Source organism: Delphinapterus leucas, chromosome 6 (assembly GCF_059928025.1).
Source record: "Delphinapterus leucas isolate spDelLeu-1000000601 "Yukka" chromosome 6, BTC_Dleu_Yukka2, whole genome shotgun sequence".
In the NCBI taxonomy this organism is placed as follows: Eukaryota; Metazoa; Chordata; class Mammalia; order Artiodactyla; family Monodontidae; genus Delphinapterus; species Delphinapterus leucas.
In genome coordinates this window covers 104777748-104794545 of record NC_143134.1, presented here as the reverse complement: position 1 = coordinate 104794545, position 16798 = coordinate 104777748, and the positions used below count along the sequence as shown (strand labels likewise).

Here is a 16798-nt window from a genome sequence, read left to right as displayed (position 1 = left end):
GTAAGGCCTTCATCCTGGTATTTCTGGCAACTATCTTCCATCACTAAGGGAGTGAGCCAACACATAAGCAGGTAGAGCCAAGAGATAGAGCGGGTGAAGCCAGTTCTTGGTGACATTGCTCAAGGTCTTGAATCCAGCTATGCCTGAAGGCTACCCTCCTAAATCCAATAAATTCCATTTCTTGGCTGAAGCTAATTTGAGTTGGATTCTTGTCACTTGCAACTGGAAGATTCTTGCCTAATGTGTGCTGAATCACCAGTGTTTAGCACAGTGTCTGACATACAATAGGTACTCTGGAATTATTTTTTCATTCATGCAGTCATTCAACAAATATTCAGCAGTGAGAAGGTGACCAGGTCTGCTTTATAGGAAGAATCATCTTGGCTGCTGTTTAGAGGGGTGACTAACGGAACAGAAGTAGGAACCAGGAGATCCACCAGGAGACCATGCAGTAGTACCACGGACAGAGATGAGGCCTGAAGAGCACGGCTGAACAGAGGGAAAAGGGGGGAGGGGAAAATTCCCAATTCCGAATTCACTGGAGAACCTCTGATGATCTCTGCTCCTCTCTGGTCCTCAGTTTCTCAATCTCTTTCAGCTCCTTCATTCTAGCATTCCTATGTTTTCTCCTACTGCTTATAGAGTCCCTAGCTGTCAACACTCAAATTTGCACTGAATGGTATTGAGGTCAGGGTCAGGGTCAAGTCTGGAAGTTGGTTCTGACAGGCAGGGAGTATAGCTCAGTAGCTAAGAACACAGGTTCTGAAGCCAGTTGCCTGGGTTTGGATCATGGACTATACCTCCTAGCTGTGAGACCTTGTACAGTCTATTTAACCTCTCTGTTCCTTTGTTTCTTCACCTATAAAATGGGAATAATAACAACAGTGTTAAGCAGATTGCATATTACAGCAGAAGGAAAGTACATTTGATAAATATGAGGTGGTATTATTATTATTATTTGTAGTAGGAAATCCAAAAAGAGGAAATTTTAAAACATAGAAAATAAATTATTCCAAAAATCAGTAAAAAATTTCCTTGAACTAAGGGAAGGCTTGGGTCTTCAGACCAAAAAGGCTTACCTAGTTAGTACCAGAAAAAATTACCAAAAGAGAGCAAACAACTAGAAATAATCTGGGGAAATTTCTAAATTCCAAAGACTAGAAAGAGAAATCCTGCTTGCTTCCATAAAGAAACTTTAGCGAATCAAGTGAGTACTGTACTTCTTACAACACCAAATGCTGGGACAATAGAGCCTTTCTCTCAGGTTTCTGGGGGAGAAGGACTATTAACCTAGAATTCACTACTCAAGCAAAAGATGACTCAAACATGAGGGCAAATATTTTCAGACTTACAAAGACTAAGAAAGTACGCCACCCACAGATCCTTTCTGAAAAATTTACTCAAGAAAGCTCTCCAAACCAAAATGAATCAAAATCTAGAAGTCAAGAAAAAGATGCTGTGGGATACAAGACACTGGCAAGCAGTGAAGCCAGAAACATTTATACACTTAACTACGGATGACATCACTGATAAGTTAAATGCAATTTTAAGTAAATGATTCTCAAAATGCAATAGAACTAATGTTTAAGAATAATAACAATCAGAAATAAAATTTCAGATGATTTCAGCAATACCTAGGAGTCATGGAGAAGAGCAAAGAGAAGTATGGGCCAGCTTATTATGGGTTGTAGGACATGAGGACATGCTATTATAGATCTGGTGTCATTCTTTTTTTTTTTTTAACATCTTTATTGGAGTATAACTGCTTTACAATGGTGTGTTATTTCTGCTTTATAACAAAGTGAATCAGCTATACATAAACATATATCCCCATATCTCCTCCTTCTTGCGTCTCCCTCCCACCCTCCCTATTCCACCCCTCCAGGCAGTCACAAAGCACCGAGCTGATCTCCCTGTGCTATGCGGCTGCTTCCCACTAGCTATCTATTTTACATCTGGTAGTGTATATATGTCCATGCCACTCTCTCACTTTGTCCCAGCTTACCCTTCCCCCTCCCCATATCCTCAAGTCCATTCTCTAAGTCTGTGTCTTTATTCCTGTCTTGCCCCCTAGGTTCTTCAGAACCATTTTATTTTATTTTATTTTATTTAGATTCCATATACATGTGTTAGCATACGGTATTTGTTTTTCTCTTTCTGACTTACTTCACTCTGTATGACTGACTCTAGGTCCATCCACCTCACTACAAATAACTCGGTTTCGTTTCTTTTTATGGCTGAGTAATATTCCATTGTATATACGTGCCACATCTTCTTTATCCATTCGTCTGTCGATGGACACTTAGGTTGCTTCCATGTCCTGGCTATTGTAAATAGTGCTGCAATGAACATTGTGGTACATGACTCTTTCCGAATTATGGTTTTCTCAGGGTATATGCCCAGCAGTGGGATTGCTGGGTCATATGGTAGTTCTATTTTTAGTTTTTTAAGGAACCTCCATACTATTCTCCGTAGTGGCTGTATCAATTTACATTCCCACCAACAGTGCAAGAGGGTTCCCTTTTCTCCACATCCTCTCCAGCATTTATTGTTTGTAGATTTTGGGGGTGTCATTCTTGATATTGAAATACGTTGGTGAAAAAGATATGGGTAAAATCACCAGCAGACTAGAATTAGGGTGTGTAACTTCAGAGGAAATTTTACAGAAGAATAATGAGAAGTTAGCCTTGGGATATTTAATACTACTAAAACATATTATGAAGCTACAGTGATAAAGTGTCAGTATGATGTAGAAATAGACGAATAAATGAGGGAAACAAGCGAATTCAAAAATCAACCCACCAATGTGTGGAAATTTGGTCTATGATAAATGAGTAAAGGAAGGATAACTCAAAAAAATAGGTTTGGGGCTTCCCTGGTGGTGCAGTGGTTAAGAATCTGCCTGCCAATGCAGGCGACACGGGTTCGAGCCCTGGTCTGGGAAGATCCCACATGCCGCGGAGCAACTAGGCCCGTGAGCCACAACTACTAAGCCTGTGCATCTGGGGCTTGTGCTCCGCAACGAGAGGCCGCGACAGTGAGAGGCCCACGCACTGCGATGAAGAGTGGCCCCCACTCGCTGCAACTAGAGAAAGCCCTCGCACAGAAACGAAGACCCAACAAAGAACGAAAGAAAGAAAGGAAGGGAGGGAGGGAGGGAGGGAGGGAGGGAGGGAGGGAGGGAGGGAGGGAGGGAGGGAGGGAGAGAGAGAGAGAGAGAGAGAGAGAGGGAGAGAGAGAGAGAGAGAGAGAGAGAGAGAGAGAGAGAGAGAGAGAGAAAGAAAGAAAGAAAGAAAGAAAGAAAGAAGGTTTCATTAAAAAAAAAAATAGGTTTGGAAAAATTGGTCAACCACTTGGGGAAAAAATTAGTGAGAGTTCCATCTGACACCAGGCACTAGATTAAGTGCAGATGAATTAAAAATATGAATGTAGGGCTTCCCTGGTGGCGCAGTGGTTGAGAGTCCGCCTGCCGATGCAGGGGATATGGGTTCGTGCCCCAGTCCGGGAAGATCCCACATGCCGCGGAACGGCTAGGCCCGTGAGCCAAGGCTGCTGAGCCTGCGCTTCTGGAGCCTGTGCTCCACAACAGGAGAGGCCACAACAGTGAGAGGCCCGCATACCGCAAATAAATAAATAAATAAATATGAATGTAAAACATAAAAGGTTAAAAGTACTGGAAAAGTATACAGAAGAATATTCGTTATAATTTTGGAGAGGAAAAGGCCTCAGAAAGTATAGCCCCCTACCCTCAAAAAACAGACTTGACTACAAAAATATTTGATTATTAAAAAATGTTAACTTCTGAATGATAAAAGATACTATAAATAAAGTTAAAAGATAAATGATAAACTGGAAAAAATATTTGTAACCTACATAATAAGCAAATGGCTAATATTCTAATATTACAAATAAAACAAATGCCCCAGTAGAAAACTGGGCAAATGATATGAACTGAAGAGCCGAAGAAGAAATATAAATGACTAATAAATGTAAAAAGAAGCCCAACCTCACTAATAATCAAATAATTATATACAGCCACTATGGAGAACAGTATAGACGTTCCTCAAAACACTAAAAATACAACTACCATATGACCCAGCAATCCCACTCCTGGTCATATACCCAGAGAAAAACATAATTCAAAAAGATACATACACCCCAATGTTCATTGCAGCACTATTTACAATAGCCAGGACATGGAAGCAACCTAAATGTCCATCAACAGAGGAATGGATAAAGAAGATGTGCTACATATATACAATGGAATATTACTCAGCCATAAAAAGGAACGAAATAGTGCCATTTGCAGAGATATGGATAGATCTAGAGACTGTCATACAGGGTGAAGTAAGTCAGAAAGAGGAAGACAAATGTCATATATACTATTGCTTATATGTGGAACCTAGAAAAATGGTACAGATGAACTTATTTGCAAAGCAGAAATAGAGACACAGATGTAGAGAACTTATGGATACCAAGGCGGTTGGGGGTGGGATGAACTGGGAGACTGGGATTGACATATATACACTACTATGTATAAAATAGATAACTAATGAGAACCTACTGCATAGCTCAGGGAACTCCACTCAGTGCTCTGTGGTGACCTAAATGGGAAGGAAATCTAAAAAAGAGGGGATAGATGTATATGTATAACTGATTCACTTTGCTGTACAGCAGAAACTAACACAACACTGTAAATCAACTATACTCCAATAAAAATTAATTAAAAATTTTTTTTAAATAAAAAGAAAGAGGGAGAACTTTTAAGACTGATGTGAAAGGTTTATATGATATACTAAGTTTATGTGTATGGAAAAAATATTTGGAGGAACACACCAAACTTACAGCAGTGGCTATCAATGGGGAAAGGGCTTGGAGAATGGGAGATTTTCTTTATTTTATTCAGCTCAGCAATGTTTAGGATATATTTGTACAAGTTTTGTACAAGTATATCAAGGAATATATGTAATGCAAATAAATAAATATTCCCATTTGTAATATAAATAAAATTTTTCAATTTCCTCAAATAAGTTTAACAACAAATGTGCAAGACCAGTATGGAAATTTTTTTTCAAAACTTTACTTCGGAAATCTTAAAAGAAGATTTGCATAAATGAAGAGACATAATTCTGTTGCTGGATGGGAAGACAGTGTTGTATAGACTTCAAAACTCCCCTTTTTGATGTATATTTTTAAATGTAATTACAATGCAAATCTCAATGAGATTTGGTGGGGAGAGGCAGGGAGGAGGTGGGGACTTAATAAAATTATATTGAATTGCATTTAAAAGAACAAATATTCATTAATCATTAGAGAAATGCAAATCAAAACTACAATGAGATATCATCTCACACCAGTCAGAATGGCCATCATCAAAAAATCTACAAACAATAAATGCTGGACAGGGTGTGGAGAAAAGGGAACCCTCTTGCAATGCTGGTGGGAATGTGAATTGGTACAGCCACTACGGAGAACAGTATGGAGGTTCCTTAAAAAACTACAAATAGAACTACCATATGACCCAGCAATCCCACTACTGGGTATATACCCTGAGAAAACCATAATTCAAAAAGAGTCATGTACCAAAATGTTCATTGCAGCTCTATTTACAATAGCCTGGAGATGGAAACAACCTAAGTGTCCATCATCGGATGAATGGATAAAGATGTGGCACATGTATACAATGGAATATTACTCAGCCATAAAAGGAAACGAAATTGAGCTATTTGTAATGAGGTGGATAGACCTAGAGTCTGTCATACAGAGTGAAGTAAGTCAGAAAGAGAAAGACAAATACCGTATACTAACACATATATAAGGAATTTTTTTAAAAAAATGTCATGAAGAACCTAGGGGTAAGACAGGAATAAAGACACAGACCTACTAGAGAATGGACCTGAGAATATGGGGAGGGGGAAGGGTAAGCTGTGACAAAGCGAAAGAGAGGCATGGACATATATACACTACCAAACGTAAAATAGACAGCTAGTGGGAAGCAGCTGCATAGCACAGGGAGATGAGCTCGGTGCTTTGTGGGAGATACAAGAAGGAAGAGATATGGGGACATACGTAGACGTATAACTGATTCACTCTGTTATAAAGCAGAAACTAAGACACCAACGTAAAGCAATTATACTCCAATAAAGATGTTAAAAAAAATAAAAGAACAAATATGTGAGAAAAGGATTCTTTTTTAAAAAGAGTAATGAGAGGATACTTATCCTAACATAATGTAAAAGCACTGGAGCAAATAACTGTTTGGAAAGAATGAAAAGCATTTTTGCTCATACCATATACCAAAGTAAATTCCAGATAGACTAAATGTTAAAAGTTGAAAAATAAAACCATAAAGTTCAAGGTGTGGGGGGAAGTGAATATTGTATAACCCTGGGGTGGATACCACAACACTAAAGGCAAAATAATATTTTTTTAAATTTATAAATATGATATTAGTCATCAGAAAAACACAATTCAAAACCACCATGAGATGCTATTTCACAACCACTAGGATGGCTATGATTTTAAAAAAACAGGAAAATAACAAGTGTTAGAGAGAATGTGGAGAAATCGGAATACTTGTACGCTGATGGTGGGAAGGTAAAATCATGAAGCTACTTTGGAAAAGATTCTAGCAGCTCCTCAGAAAGTTAAAAAGAGTTACCATTTGATCCAGGAATTCTACTCCTATGTATATACTCAAAAGAAATGAAAACATACGTCCACACAAAAACCTGTACACAAACATTTATGGCAGCATTATTCATAATAGTCCAAAGGTGGAAACAACCCAAAGATTCATCAACAGATGACTGAATAAATAAAATGTGGTATAGCCATACAATGGAATATTTTTCCACCATAAGAGGAATAAGGTCCTGATACATGCTGCAACATGGATAAACCTTGAAAACCTCATGCTAAGTGAAGGAAGCCAGTCACAAAAGACTTAATATTACATGATTCCATTTATAGGAAACGTCTAGAACAAATCTATAGAGACAGAAAGTGGATTAGTGGTTGTGTAGGTCTGGAGGAGATGGGGGAATGGGTGGGTGATAGCTAAAGGGTACGGTTTCTTTTGGAAATAATGAAAATGTTCTAAAATTGACTGTGGTGATGGCTGCACAAGTCCGTAAATATACTAAAAGACCATTGAGTTGTACACTTTAAACAGATAAATTGTATGATTTGTGAATAATACTTCAATAAAGCTGCCACCAAAGCAATTTACAGATATGACTACCTATAAATCAGAAACATCTATAGTTTAAAAAAATAAAAGGTTAATATACAAATATCCTTATTTTATAAAGAGCTCTTGTGAATTAATAAACTATAAACAGCCCAACAGAAAAATGGACAAAAGATCTGAACAAGCTACTCACAAAAGAGGTAACGTAAATAACTGAAAGGCATGTAAACATCCAACATCTCTAGTACTCAAAGAAATGAACCTACTAAAAAATGTAACAATGCACAGTGTTGGTGAGTGTGTGGGGAAATGCTCTCTTACCCAGACTGTATCAATTTGCTTGGGACTGAGGGGTTTCCCAGGAAGCAAGATTTGTCATGTTAAAAAGGGAGAGTCTGGGGCAAAGCAGGATGAATTGGTCAATCTTAACTGGGATTATAAATTGGTACAATCATTCTGGAGAGTAATTTGGCAATAGGTATCAAGAGCCTTTTTTACAAATATATACCCTTTCATCTGGAAATTCTAGTAGCAGGAATTGATTCTAACAAAACATTCATTTATCAACAAGTATTTGTGGTGGGTCAAAGATGTACACTGGATGCTGGGGATATAGCTATAAAGATTTTTTATCTCAGGTTTTTGTAACAATGAAATATTGTCAACAACCTAAATGTTGACCTACTGGAGGTTTTTAAAAATAAAACCTGTTTCATCTACACAATGAAATACTCTATAGGCACTAAAAATGATGTTGTAGAAGCACATTTATTGACATGGAAACGTGGATACACTACATTGTTAAATGGAAAAAAGCAACTCAGAAAACTGTGTGCATGGGCAACCCCAAATTTGCAATTTGTTTATACACACAAACGTATATGTGTGTATAAACAAATACCTGACAGGATACGCCCCAAAATGTTAACAGTGGTTATCTCTGGGTGTTGGGATGAAGGGTGAACATTTCCTTCTCCTGTTTCAACTGTACTAAATGTTTTCTTCATAATAAACATGAATTACTTTTGTAACAATACAACAAAAGTCAACTGCATTCAAAAAAACAAAAAACCCCACACCTGCCATGCCCTCATGGGTGGAGGGCCAAGGAAGGGGGCTGCAGAGTCAAGCACATGTTCACACTTGATCTAGCAATAACAGCTGCCACTAAGCACAGTCGTCCCTTGGTATCCTGTGTGCTGGGATGTGGGTGGTTCCAGGACCTCCGGCAGATACCAAAATCCAGGGATGCTCAAGTCACTTATATGAAATGGCATAGTATTTGCATAGAACCTACACACATCCCTCCCATATACTTTAAATCATCTCTAGATTACCTATAATACTAATACAATGTAAATGTCATGTAAATAGTTGTACGACGGAAATACTATGTAAATAGTCACCAGCTCAGCAAATTCAAGTTTTGCTTTTTGGAACTTTCTGGAATGTTTTTTTTTTTTCCTATCTGCGGTTGGTTAAATCTGTGGAAGCGGAACCCGCAGATACGGAGGGCTGTCTGTACCTACTACATACCAGGCACTTTGCACAGACCATTCCCCTTACTCCTGAGGAGAACCCTGTGAGAGAGATGTCCTTGTCTCATTTGACAGAGGCTAGGTAACGTGCCAGTAATCCCACAGCTAGTGAGAAGCAGAGCTGGGATTTGGCCCCTGGCCTGCCTACCTCTGAATCAGGCCCCTGCCTCTACCTTAGCTGCCCCTGCTTGTTCCTGGGGATGGGCAGAGAAAGGTCCCAAGCCACTAGGCCCTCTTGTCCTGCAGGCTGGTTCTGTGCGGGCCCTTGTCCTCCCTCCCTGCAGACAGTCTAGGGGGCGACAGAAGGACAAATCAGCAAGGGTGGGGACAACGGCAAGGGGAAGGCGTGGCGCTGGCAGGCCAGTTGGCTGAGGTCAGGGCTCAGGGCAGACTAGCCAGGGACTCCTCGCCTGCTGGGCGACATTCAGGAAGCCTAACCACATCCGGCCCCAGGAGTTCCCAGGCCCTGTGGGCTCCCAGTGGTAGGGAGAGAAAACCTCGCCTGGCCTGCTGCCGCCTTGCTAAAAGCAGGAGGAAAACAGCCTGCCATCTGGGACCTTCCCCCTGGGCTGGGGACGGCTGGCCAGTCCTTTCCCCACTGCGGGCCTCCAGGGTCTCCTCTTCTGTGTGAGGAGGGGCCGTGACGGCTGGTGGCTCCAGGACCCTCCCAGATCTAAATTCTCTGAATCGATGCCGCTTCCTCACAGAGGGCCCGGCAGGAAGAGGAAGGGGGTGAGGCGTCCCACCCAGCTCCCGAAGGAGCCCCTTCCTCTTCCCCTCAGCTCCAATCCCACTACTATTTTTAGAACTGGGAGCGTCTCCGCCAGCCCTGCCCTGCTCAGAGCTCCAGGTAAAACACAGCAGCCCCATTCATTCTGCTCCAGCAAGAACGCGTGGGGAATTTATAGACAAGCCAGCCGACCAGACAACCTCTCCCCACACCATTAGCAGGGCTATTTCTCACTATTTCCATTAGACAGCCCAAAGTGATGACTTACTTTTCCTAATGACAACACAGCCAAGTGAGATGACAAGTGTCTCTAGGACAGTCTGTACCCTGCCCCGTCCCCAACCTGGCAGACTCTTCAAAGGCCGCTGAAGGAGAGCGCTGAGCGCGGGGTCCTAGTTCCAGCACTAGCACCAATTATGTGCCCCTGGCCAAGTTCTTGCCCCTCTCTTGGTCTTGGTTTCTACAAATCAGCTTGTTAATCGATTGATCCTGGTGAGGGAGGGAGGAGGCTTTTCAGTTCCACACTCAAAGATTCTGTGGTTCTATCAAAATTCTAGTCACTCGTGAAACAAATATTATATTCTCTGCTTTGTGGTGTGTGTTGAGCTGTATTCCCAAATCATCTGAGAGTTGATGATGGGTCTCAGAATGCATTTTCCCATTGAAAATTGTGTTATAAATGGTGGTCAGCTTCCTAGGCTAGCCTACTGAACACTTAATTTTCTCCCACGAGGAGAAACAGCAGAAACCTATATTGTGATAGAATTTAACCAAAATGGAAAACGACTAACGTTTAAAAGACACTGTTTTAGAAAATTTACCCTGAGTAGTGTTTGAGCAAAAGAAGATATACATTAAAGGCAATGAAAAAGTCTGTGGCAACTTCTGGGGAAGAGTCTGAAGGAGACTTCTGACCACACTGGAAACTAAAGGCACTGCACACAGATTCTCACTACTTCCATTGAAAGTTAGCTTTATGCCATAGACCAGGAGTCCGATTAAAGAACCTATGTGTATACCTGTATATGTGAAGTTAAAACAAGAGTCCAGTGAGCAGGAAAAAAGAAGGGCCAGGGGAAGATTCTAGGTTTGAAAGCTCCTTGCCATTTTCCCTGGGCGGGGGAGCCTGAAGGAGGTACACTTGGCTGGGAGGAAGCAGGGCTGTGCTTACAATCCGAGTGCCTGTGATGAGGACCCCTTCCTGTATAAGGTTCATACGTATACTTATTTGTCTCAAGTACATGATGAATATTAACCACGTACAACACTTGCATATATTCACACACATACACTCTTGTTTCAATGTGAAGACCAAAATGTCTGATTTCTTTTTTCTTTTAACCTGTTATTAGAGTCCTGAGGCTTTGAAGATGACTCCTGGAGATCACCTAAATTCAACTCCCTCATTTTTCTTGGTAAAGAAACAAATGATCAGAGAAGTGAAGTAATTTGCCCAAAGTCCCTCAGTGAATTACAAGCAAAATCAGTATTTGAACCAAGATCTTCAGAATCCTACTCTGCTTTTCTCTGAAGGCAAGGAGCTCAGTGAGAAGGGAGCTCCACAAACCCAGGGAAGAGAACCATAGGAGCAGTTCTGGGTCTCAGAAGGGTCTCCTTCCCTCTGAGGATGCCCAGAAGTCAGTGTGGATATGGTGGCATCTATAACCCTGAAGTGAGTCTGGCCAGATTAGATTGCTTAAGACCAAGTGGGGATCCAGGCTCTGGTCTTACAAAGCCGAGGTGCAATGGAAAAAGCTCTGAGCCAAGAAAGGCAGGAGACCTGCGTTCTAGCCCTGGCTCTGCCACTTCCTTGTCCCATGAACCTGGCCAGGTCACTTCCCCTTTTTGAGCCTCAGTTTCCTCGTCTAGATTCCAAAACGTGAGAGGCTTGAACTGCATGGCCCAATCCAATTCTACAACATCTACTGAGCACCTACCAAGGACCAGGCAGTAACAGAATCAGAAATAAATAAACTTTGACCTCCACTGGCTCCCAAGGAGCTCACGGTCTTGCAGGTGAGACATATCTGCCTAACTCACTGTGCTAAAGATGAACAAAACACTGTGGAATACAGAGGGGGAAGCAGTGGCTTCTGACACACGTCTGAGAAAGGTGTCTCAGGGGAGGCTTGAAGGCTGAGGACTGTATGTGTCAGGAACAGCAGAGGAGGGCAGGCGACATCAGGCAGAAGAAACAGCCTAAACACGAACATGCGTGGGGAATTCAGAGAAGGAAAATAATCCAATACGGCCGAGCTGTGGGCACAAAGCAGGAGGGCAGAGGGTGAGCCTTAAGAAGCAGGCTGGGACCATGGCCTCCCACGATGGTCTTGGAGCGGGAAGTGTGACTGCTCAGCTTCCCCACCCCTCCCAGCTTGGATGGTCTGTGACTGCTGAAAAGTAGGAGAGCAGAGCAATCCAAAGCCAGTGCTCTGGAGCTGGGCACCCAGGTTCCAATCCAAGCCACCCACTGGCTGTGTGACCTTGGGCAAGTTTCTTCTCAAAGACTCAGCGTCCTTACCTGTATCAATTGGGTATAATGAGAGTAAATGTGTAAGGACCACAAAGAACCTCACGAAGCTGTAGTGAGGATTAAAGAGACAATGTAGGTGAAGAGCCTGGCATTGCTCCAGGTTCATGGCCTAAGCGCTCACTTATAAATTACCTACTGTTATTATTCTACTCTTAAACCAAGGATCTGGGAACAGTTTGGAGGACAGTGGCCCTATACAGAGAAAGGCTTGAAGAAAGATGAGGTCAAGACAAGATAGAGGGTAAGGTTGTGCTATCTTCCTTAAGAACAAAAAAAGATAGCAAGATGACTGAGGCCAAGAGGAAGGTGGGAAGAAGGCAGTCTCTCCGCAGCCAGACGGGCAGCGAGGAGGGGAGGGCAGAGAGCTGTAGAGACTGGAAAACAGGTTTTTGGCGGGGGTGGGGGGGTTGGGGGGGGTGGCGGCGGGTGGAGAATATCTGAAATCTAGTCCATTTGACACCCAGTTACTTAGGGTTGAGATTCCAAGTCAGTCAACTGGCAAAATCTGGGCCCAAAAGCTGGAGTAGGCTCTCTCCTCACCCTCAACAGGGCAGAGGTCAAAGGCCTCCTTCCTGTACTCATGCACAGTGCATCTGGGCCTGAACCTGAGCCATCCCTTTCTGCCTTCGGCCGCTGTTCATTGGGGCCAGGTACCCCAAGATTGTGCTGCTGGTCCTCATGAATGCCAGACTCAAAAGGGGGATGGGGTAACCCCACCATCCCAGTGCTGCTGAGAGCCTGTCTTCAGGACTTCCACCTTGTCTTTCACATCAGACCTCTTAAATCTTGTGTGAAGCTATTCATCTTGTCAGCCTGGGCCACCCCTGGGCCATATGAACTCGAAGTTTATTCTCCACTGTGTAGAGCATAAGGCATCTCATTTTTATTAGTCCTAAAGCATCCCCTCTAGAGCTTAAAGGGCCACGATTTCTGCATGCAGGATATCTTCCTCCTGGCTCTTCCTGGAGGAGATGATTGATTTCTCTTACTTCCACTCCTAAGAGGCAAACCTTTCATTTGGAAAGAGCAATGGATTAGGTTGCAAGGCCTTGGCTTGAGGACTAGCTCGGTCTCTTACCAGTTATGTGACCTTGGATAAATCACTTAACTTCTCTGAGTCTTAGTTCCTTCCATCCGTAGAACAAGGCTGCTGGGAGGTCTAAGGGAGATAATGCCTGGGGATCCCAGTTGCCACCTCTGAAGCCCATGCTCTCGCTGTGGGCAGCCCTCCCACATTGTGAAATTGCCCACACCTTCAATCTGCAGAACGCTCTTGGTGCCGTGTATGAGAAATTCAGGCTTTGGTGGCAGAATTTATGAAAAAAGAATTTAAACTAAAGAATAAAAAAAAAAAAAGAGGCATACATAAATAAATGTCATCATTATTTCCGACAGGTTCCAACTCCCAAAGGGCCAAAGGACCCAGGCGGCAGAGACCAGAGCATGACTGCTTCCAGGAGAGACTGGGAGTTTCAACAGACCCAGAGCCTGAGACAATAAGAAAACAAAAAAATGGGATCAAAGGATGTGTGGGGAACTTAAAGAATCACATTGTATTCAAATCGCACAGATGGCCTTTTCAACAATAAATGGTTGTGCTCCCATGCTCCCAGCTCGCCCCGAGACACACACCAAGACAATTGGCCCATCAGGAAAGAGACCATTGTGTGAGCTTCTTAGCGTGATTTATGTGGAGGGAGGGGCTCGGCCATGTTTCCCGTGATTATGACTCTCAAATGCGATTTTGATGTGTTCATCATCCTGGACGTCTGGGATGGACTGGGCCTCTGAGGAGCAGTGGCCACCGGTCATATTTCATCTTCTCGAGCCCGTGGAGCCAAATTAATTGTCTCATCGATTTGAGAGGCAGAGCAGCAATGGCGCTGTGGCTCACAACAGTCACTGGGAAGATGGGTCCAGGGCCCTCCAGGAGCTGATGTCTGCTTTCCCAGCAGCCAGCCAGGTCTAGGACCCTGACGGGAGCTTCCGCTCCACTCAGCAGCTTGTTGGGACAAGCCAGAGGAAAGTGCTGTCCCCAGGGCTAAGTGCCGCGTTCCGAGTCTCCATTTCCCTGCTGCCAGAGCTCCCCCGTCCTCTGCACCTGTCTGGTGGACAGAGGTAGGTCCCCAGGTCCGGGAGAGAAAAGCTCGCTGTCTTCCCAGACGGGCAATTCTCCTGCGCCTCACACTCCCCTTAATGTCATTCTGTAAGGGAATCAAATGAAGTCATGGTGCAGCTTGCTGTCTGTGCAGACTCAGCTGCTCAGCCGCTCAGAATTAACCCTGCAGGCGGAGTCTCGGCTGATAGACACTGCGGATCACTTGTCCCACTTCAGGCCCAGGCTATTCCCCTGCTGGGCAGGGCATTGGGCTGATCCCCTGTTAGATTACTGATGCGACGTGTCTGATCTTTCCTAGGCTGGGAGGAGGGGTGATCCGTGGGAGGTAAGGGGCAAATTCTCTTCTGGGCCACCCTTCTTAGGGGTCAAGTAGCCAAAGCAGCTGAGCAAACTCACCAGGGCACAAGACCCCTCGCTAAAGACACGGAGAAGCTCTTAAAAGACACAACACGGAGTGTCCAAGCTCCAAGGGGACTTCTCTAAACTGAAGTCCAGCCTCTCTGACCCCCTTTCTATGCAAATGACCCTGATCCTACACATGCCCTTTGTGTGTGAGCTATGTCTGCGCAGTTAGAGAAGGGTGTGAAAGCTGCCCAGCGCCGGGCCGCACCGGAAGATACAGCAGGCAGCGAGCAGGCTGCGCTCCAGTCACTGCCCCCATGTAGGCCTTCTGTCAGCCTCATGGCAGGACGGCCTCCTCTAAGTGTGCTGAGCCTCACTTAGCCCCAGTCCCTGACCCTCAGGAGCTCTGCAGAAAGCAAACCCAGTCAGTTTCCAGAGGGCTGTGTTCACAGGATGGAGGGACAGCATAGGCCACCCCTGCTGAGGCTGGGGGGCTGTGAACTTGACCACCTTGGCCAGCTGAAGCACCCATAACTCCCAACTCCCAGGGACATTCTCAGAGCTCAGCACTGGCCCCTACCCAGGCCTCACCAGGAGGGGGCTCTGTGAGGAAGGCCCCATCCTTACGTGCATCCACTGAAAGAGTGAGACACAGTGGAGGATGAGGGTGAGAGTGGTGGAGGGACAGGAAACTCTCTCTTCTCATCGCAGAGCCTCCCCTACCCGAGGGTCTGGGCATTCACATACCCGCCTCCCCAGACATCATCCAGGACGGGCCACCATCACCCATCACCTGGAGGACTGAAGGGACGCCCCCGCTAAAAAAAAACTGATCTCCTCACACCCACTTGGGCCCCTCCTTGGGTTCTCTCATCGTCTAGAAATGTCCCTGAGATTCTGTGACTCCCTTTCTCAAAAGCCTTCAATGGCTTCCCACTGTGTCTCAAATGCAATCAATACATTAACGACCAAAGCCCTGTACGATCTGGCCCCCACCTACTTGGTCTTCCCCCTCACTAAGCTCCAGCTCCAACGGCCCAGGCTCCGTTCCTCCAGCATGTCCTGCTCCTTGCTATCTCGGGTACTCTTCGCAGGCTGCTCCATCTGTCTGGAAAACCCTTTCCAAAGTCCTTGACTGGCTAACTCCTTTCTTGGCTTAAAGGTTATGCTCTTCCCCTCTCCCACCCCACACCCACACACAGCAATGTCTAATAATATTCTCTCTTAAAGGAATCCTTTCTTTTCCTTCATAGATGATCACAGTGTGTAATCCCGTGTGTGTGTGTGTGTGTGTGTGTGTGTGTGGTGTGTGTGTTGGTGTTTATGTAATGCTCTCTCCCCCACTAAGACTGAAACCTTGATAAGAGCAGAGACCATGTCCCTCTCATTCTCCACAGTATCTCCAGCTCCTAGCCCAGAACCTGGCATAAAGTAGACGCCCTAAAAATATCTGATGGATGAAGGAATGAACGCATGAGTCCAGATGAAAAATGAGCGAACGGGTGGAGATGTCTTCTGGCAGCAGCTGATCCCGGCATTGTTCTCCATCAGGGCTGACCTCTCCCAGCTTCTCCTGCTGCCCCTGAGGCAGGCGCTGGAACCACCGGTAGCCCAGATGCTATTTCACCTCCTTCTTCCTTGTAGGGAATAAGCTTCTGGGTCTTCTCCATTTGGGACTTTCTGAGCCAGTCTGCATCTGCCCACAGGGCCTCTCACACCACTGTGGTCCTTCTGACGCCAGTCCACACACCCGTGGGGCCACTCCCTTCAGATGACCCTAGGCCCACCATCTTGGTCCTCCGTTTTGGGTCCAGTTGAGGTGAGGTTACTGTGTGGTAAGGGATGCCCAAGAAAGAGTTAAGTTGCCAGAAGCAGAGTCCTGCCCTTGGGTTTGCTCAGCCAATCAGAGTCTGTCCTGATGAGGTAAAGCTTCTATCCTGGGTAGCATTGGTTGAGTTGGCCGGCCCCATCTCCTGCTGGAGAGAGCCATAAGGGTGCAGTTTCTGTGGAACCAGACAGAACTGGAATTAGCTCGCTGTCGACTCGGGCCAGGGCTGCCTGACTCCAGGACCTGCCCCTGCTGCTTTCTACGGTGCTCAGATAGACCCTGGCATCTCCAGGGCCCCATCTCTAGCCGCCCTAGTGGAGATGACGAGGTGGCACGCACCGTGGTGTCACACCTGGGAGAAGTCTTACAGCCAGAGCACACCCAGGAGGCCTCAGTTTCCCTGCCTGGTCCCAGGAATACAGCAGGTGGCTACCAGGAAGTGACATGGAGCAGTCGTTACATGTGCTCAAAGCAGCAGCATTCAGCTTCAATAAACAAGGTCACTAGATGAATCTT

The 16798-nt window shown here is 44.8% G+C and overlaps 1 protein-coding gene across 8 annotated transcripts in view; it reads right to left on the bottom strand.

Annotated features, from left to right (window-relative positions):
- The window catches only part of RGS3 (regulator of G protein signaling 3), a 127837-nt gene that overhangs the window by 42301 nt on the left and 68738 nt on the right, over positions 1-16798 (bottom strand). For 3 of the 8 annotated variants that reach the window (XM_089913640.1, XM_022578975.3, XM_022578976.2), the window contains one exon: positions 3209-16457. The exons of the other annotated variants lie outside the window; for them this stretch is intronic. In XM_089913640.1, coding sequence (XP_089769766.1) covers positions 16350-16457 — 108 coding nt within the window. In that variant the 3' untranslated portion in view covers positions 3209-16349. Of the gene's footprint in view, positions 1-3208; positions 16458-16798 lie in introns of those variants that run through there. 8 annotated transcript variants of the gene reach the window in all.